This window comes from Protopterus annectens, chromosome 2.part0 (genome assembly GCF_019279795.1).
Source record: "Protopterus annectens isolate FY-2018-M chromosome 2.part0, PAN1.0, whole genome shotgun sequence".
Taxonomy (NCBI): Eukaryota; Metazoa; Chordata; order Ceratodontiformes; family Protopteridae; genus Protopterus; species Protopterus annectens.
In genome coordinates, this window is record NC_056728.1 from 9,459,483 (window position 1) to 9,465,615 (window position 6,133).

Genomic DNA, 6,133 nt, shown 5'->3' on the forward strand with positions numbered 1-6,133 from the left:
TCACTGGCTTTGTTGGTGGGATGGGAATATATAAAGATTAACAAAGAGTTTATTTAAGCAATACTATAAACGACATAGTGCAATCTGACTTTTTAAACTAAGCTGCTGCCTCCAGTAAAGAATGCGTTTGGACAAAACAGTATCATACTACTGCATTCACTTAGCAAGGCATTAAAGCTCGTTTGCTGTATGAACATACTTAATGCACAGCACACCACTCTGTATAGACCCTGCAGTAGCCTCCTCATGGTACCCTACAAAAATATATATATATATATATATATATATATATATATATATATATATATATATATGTGTGTGTTCCCCTTCACAAGATCGAATTACTGAAAGCTCGAATTTCATAAGCTCGAAGCCAGAATCTCGAACTTTCACTAACTCGAAATTCTGCAGGGGAACACAAACAACTAAACAACACTTTTCTAATGTTTTTGCAGGGGGGCAAGCCCTCCTGCACCCCCTTCTTAAATATACCAACTCCGAGATCGCACTTCAGTGAAGAAAAGGGAATTCTCCCGTTCCACACTATATGCATAAGCGCACAATGGGAGAATGGCCACTCCTCTGCTAAAGTCTGGCCACACAACTCGCATATTACACCAGGAACAATGCAGGGGGACCTAGCTCCCTGCATACACGAAAGTACATTTCTTTTTTTTTTTTTTTTTTTTTTACTTTTACAGCTTCCCTTTACAATTTTGAGTTACTGAAAACTCGAGATTCTGGGCTCAAGCTTTCAGTAATTCGATCTTGTAAAGGGGAACTATATATATATATATATATATATATATATATATAAATAAAGGTTGATTTTTTCAATATATAATGTCGTTATATCCAAAAACATACAATTGTCATACAGAAAGAATGGAAATGTTGCTTTCTTTTTTTTTTCTTGACAAAGACATTGTTATATTGCACATGCTAACTGTAGGTGCCATATCATAAAATATAATAATAATAATAATAATAATAATGATAATAATCCTTACCTGGAGCTCTTCCCTGCATATCATCCATGCATGCTTTGTACTTTTTTGCCAGCAGGAGATAAAGTTTAGGAAGGTCTGGTTCTTTTCCAGCCTGTACAAGTGCCTCAGCAGTTGCCAAGTGCATTACTGTGTCATCACTAACTATCCATTTAGCCACATTGATGTTTTGTACACCTCCTATTTCATTTAGCTCCTCGTGGATCTTTTCTCCACTATGACAGAACTCCCAGTTTCCATTTTTATACCCAAGGGCATCTCCGACACCACTCAGAACCATGGCAGCCACATATTTATTCTGCAAGCTATCAGTGGTCATGTTTGTTGCTGTTTGACCCAACTGATGAAACAAAAAGACAGTACAAAGGATGTTAAAGATAGCCTAGGTAAAAAAAAAAAAAATAGAAAAAAGGTGTCATGCCTGTTTATTTTTAACTTATTTTATAATATTTTGTCAAGAATGCACTGTACGAAAAAATATATTTTGCAACACACCGTACTGGGTACTTACGTGTTATCGAAACCAGATTTTTGCGGTTGCGATAATTCATGACTGGGGGAAAACTGCAAGCTGTTATTTGAAGTCCTTACTGATAAAAAATAACTGTGGATTACATTCAGGAAGAGAGAAACAATTGTTTTAGTCTTCCTGTTTTGCGTGCATAACACACGCACGCTTCAATTGTCTCACATTTCTAAGACAGTATAATTCCATAAGGTAATGGCAGAATGAGTATATATCTGTTCTGTAGTAGTGAGTGCAAGCTGTCAGTTACAGTCATATAGCAAGCCGTGGCCACAGTTGCATAAAATCACAGAAACATTGCAATGCTCTGTCATGTACTTGCTGAAGAAAAGCTAGGTGAGACGATATTTGGTAAGAGCAATTGCAGTCAGTAAGAGAGCAGCCCTGACAATTGAAGCATCTATGCACTTTACTGCCAGCTACATGACACGGTATCAGTAAAGTGCATACATAAATAGCGACACTACATTTTTACTTTTTTAATTCATAACCCTGCCTAAAACAACCTTCAGTATGAAAGAAAATACTTGTTTGACGTCTTCACTGCATTAATAGGTTACATTTGAACATCGTGAAACAACTGGTAGTATCACAAAAATCTAGTTGCGATAACACGTAAGTACCCAGTACTGGCATGTGTACCCAAATATAATTTGCTGATTTTTCCAAATTATTATTTAAGCTATCAATGCCGATTTTTCCAAATTATTACTTAAGCTATGACAGTTAACAAATGACCATATTCTACACTTCTGTGCTTTTCTTAGCACTTACCTCATGTGCTCTTGACTTTCCTCATACTATTGTCCATCCAGCCATCCTCAACCCCTTTTCCCATTTTGCATATGGGGTCGGGGTGTCACTTCATCAGCAACAATCATCTTGAGCCAAGGTTTACACTGCCGGCTGCCTAGCTCTGGCGCGATAGTTCATTCATACCACTTACTCGCACACACACTCTCACTTACGGACAATTTAGAGAGTGTCCAATCCACCTGTAAACTCTTAGAAGTCATCTGAAGCACTACTAGATTGCCATAATGTTCAAAAACGTGTGAAAAGTCCTTCTTTGTACCTATATTATGAATAACAAGTCATATCTATATACCACATGAAGAAGATGGGAGTGCAAATAAGAAAAATTAAGGACAGTACTTTGATGAATTGAGAAAAATACCAGAAATGTTACTCTAATAAATCAAATGTGTGCACAACACACATCTCAGTTTGAATACTTGAACTGAAGGAAAAGGGAGAGGGGAAGAGACTGTGACATGAATTTTCAAAATAATTTGTAGCTAGAGGTAAATAAGTGGTTAAACACAATCACAACTAATTAAGATGGCATATTCTCTCAGCTTTGCATATAATGCCCAGTATTCTGCTGTTTATCATTTGAATACAGCACTAAACATGGAAAATAAAGTTCCCTTTTCTGTAAATAAACAACTTGCTTGTTGCAACTCCTTATCTGTAAATAAGAATCTTGCTTGTTGCAGCCAAGTGACTTGTTTTCTCTAATTAACTGGAAGGTTTCCGTACTCAAGGGCATTCCCTTTGCCTCTTGACACAATCCCCTCATTCCACTTTTTTCGTTGCACTTTCATGTTGGACTTCTATTTTGTTCTTTGCCAGCAGGTTCTTATTATATCTTCTGGTTGGTTTTGTTTACAGTGCCAGTTTCTTCCTGTGCTCCATTAGTTCCAAAACAAAGCTCCTGCAATACAATTTTCAGCATCCTCTGGTTTTGCTAGGCTGCTGAAAGATGTTTTTGGTAAAGCCATCTGCAAGGCTCACCAGAGAGCGGTACATGCTTTGCAAGTAGAGACAGCCAACTCTTTGATGGCAGCATCAAGAGTAAGAATGTCTCTCTCATTACTGTAGTGAGTTGCCTCCTGTATCTGGCGGTTTGCAACATTAACAATTTCATCTTTGCGCCATGCTTGAGTAATCTGGACTGCTTCTAAATGATGGTCAACAGCAGTAGATATATTAGCATGGATAGGCAATCCATGGTGTCTATTTTTCTAATCAATGTCAGAACCCTTGTTTGCTCACATAACTGTCCACAATCCAATGATCCACCCTTGTTGGATTCCCAGGCAGTCAAGGAATGGGATTGTTATTTGAACTGGAGATTCTTTTTCCAGGAACGTTTCTTGCAAGATCAACTTCAGCCTTTTTCCTCTCCTTTTCTAAGGCTCACCACTGCTCATATCATTCCTCTAACCTGGTATGAAGCTCATTTGCAGGTCCACTACGATTTCACTTTGGTTTTCCACCCCCTTTTAACAAGTTCAAACCTAAGTACTGTGCAGCCATGTCTCTGTAAAAAAAAAAGCTCATTAGAAATGGGTTCAGTTCGTTAAAATCTTCAGAGAATGGAAAAGTTGAAGATGGAAATAAAAAACTAAGTGGTGAAGAAAATGTATGTGGATTAAAGTGGGTCAAGTTTGGATTTTGCAAGAAATCACACACCAAGCGCTACACGAGGGATAAAAGCAGGATTAATGAAATCAGACACGTTTCCACTGTCTTGGTCCTGCTTTGTTCTGTATATGTTTTGCTGACTGAGTCTGCCCAAAATGGCTCTGCTGTAGAAACCAAGGCTTATGACCTCGCCTGTTATCTCTAGTATTACTGTTTTGACCATGCTTGTTATTGATTATGTGATATTTATCAGAATTATCATTGCCTGAATTACAATGAGCTGCGAGTCCTGTGAAATCATCAGCATTCCCCAAGTGGTCCCTGAAATGTCTCTGACCCATGTCAACCAAGACCTGTACAATACCCCTATTGACTCTAAAACGCCAAATAATCTCCTGATCAGTGAATCTGTGATAAGTCAGTTACTAATGTTACAGCTTATGCTGGCGGGGGATGGCACCATGTTCATAGCAGCAAGAAAGTACAGTTTTGTACCTACCATAAATGTAGATGTTCGAGTGCTAATACAGCTGCAGTAATCACAGATGGGTTCTCTGCCGTCAGGCGGGTCCTCGGTCGGCCGAATTCCAAAGTCTAGGTCCGGCGTCGTTGTCGCTTTCTTTCCTGACGTCAGTGCGACAGGGGTATACAAGACACAGCCGACGCCATATTCTTCAGTCTTTCTTGCCCCAGATGTCAGGTGCCCCCAGAAGGAAGGCAATATAAATTATATATATATATATATATATATATATATATATATATATATATATATATATATATATAAATATAGTCAAGCAATGCAATATAATCAAAAATCAGTAGTTGCAAGCAAATACACCATAGAAGGATAACCCAAATTAGGTTGTATGAGGAGGTGTTAACCACTGGAAAACTTTACCAAGAGGGGAAGGAGGGAAACCTGTACTGCAGCTGTATTAGCACTCTAACATCTACATTTATGGTAGGTACAAAACTGTACTATGTTCATCGTGCATACAGCTGCAGTAATCACAGATGGGTAAATCCCAAAGCTACGCGGGGTGGTAGGCACCAGGTGGAACTGGGAGCAGCCAGAATGCCCTGCAACACAGCAGAGAGCAAAGCCTGCTCTAGTTTTGGAATATAAAGGCAGGTGGTAGTGTTTTGTGAAGGTATGCACAGAACTCCAAGTGGCTGCCTCCAAAATATCCTTGGTAGGGACTCCTCTGAGGAAGGCTGTAGAGGTAGCTGTGGCCCTTGTGGAGTGGGATCTGATGCCTGTAGGCACAGGTTTGCCATGAAAGGAGTAACAAAACCGTATGCAATGGCCTATCCATTTTGAAATTGTCTGTTTGGAAATTGGCTTCCCTTGAGCTCCTACAGCATAGGACACAAAAAGTTGTTCTGATTTCCTGAAGAGCTGTGTTCTGTCCAGATAGTAACGTAGCTGTCTATGGATATCTAAGGAATGTAGCAGCCTTTCCCCTTTGTTTTGAGGATTGGGGTAAAAGGTAGGTAAGTGTATGGCCTGATTTAAAGCTACCCTGGATACCACCTTAGGCATAAATGAAGGGTTGGTTCGTAGGGAAACCCTGTCCTGATGGAAGATGAGAAAGGGCTGCACAGCCATGAGGGCTTGTAGTTCCGAAACCCAGGTAATGGCCAGAAGGAAGGCTGTTTTCCAGGACAAATATTGCAAATCTGTAGAGGCAGCTGGTTCAAAGGGAGGTAATGTTAATTTTTCTAGAATGTAGTTAAGATCCCAGGCTGGGATTGGTTGTTTCCTTGGAGGTCTTATATTCTTAGCTCCTCTGAGGAACTGTCTTAAAAGTGGGTGAGAGAATAAGGGTGGATCATTGTTGTGTTCTGCAGAAATGGCTGAGGCATGAATTTTGATGGAGGAAAATGAAAGTCCACTGTTCAACAGCTCAGCTAGATACTGTAATATCTGAGGGAAAATCAGTTTTCTAGGAACCCGGCCCTTTTTCTCCTTCCAAGCGCAAAAGCGTTTCCACTTTGGGAGTAAGCCTTTCTAGTAGAGGTCTTCGGCCTCCAAAATGACATCCTGCACCTCTTTGGAGAGTAGGGTCTGTTGTGGTGTTAAGGAATTTTCCATGCAGCCAGATTGAGAGTTTTCAGCTGACTGTGAAGAGTTTTGTAATTGTGCTGAGTCAGTAGAAGAGGCATT

The 6,133-nt window shown here is 39.6% G+C and overlaps 1 protein-coding gene across 4 annotated transcripts in view; it reads right to left on the reverse strand.

Annotated features, from left to right (window-relative positions):
* Positions 1-6,133, reverse strand: part of ADPRH (ADP-ribosylarginine hydrolase) — a 150,498-nt gene that overhangs the window by 102,798 nt on the left and 41,567 nt on the right. For 2 of the 4 annotated variants that reach the window (XM_044060488.1, XM_044060490.1), the window contains exon 2: positions 1,011-1,347. In XM_044060488.1, coding sequence (XP_043916423.1) covers positions 1,011-1,347 — 337 coding nt within the window. Of the gene's footprint in view, positions 1-1,010; positions 1,390-6,133 lie in introns of all 4 variants that reach the window. The other 2 variants (XM_044060486.1, XM_044060487.1) reach the window with 1 other exon arrangement.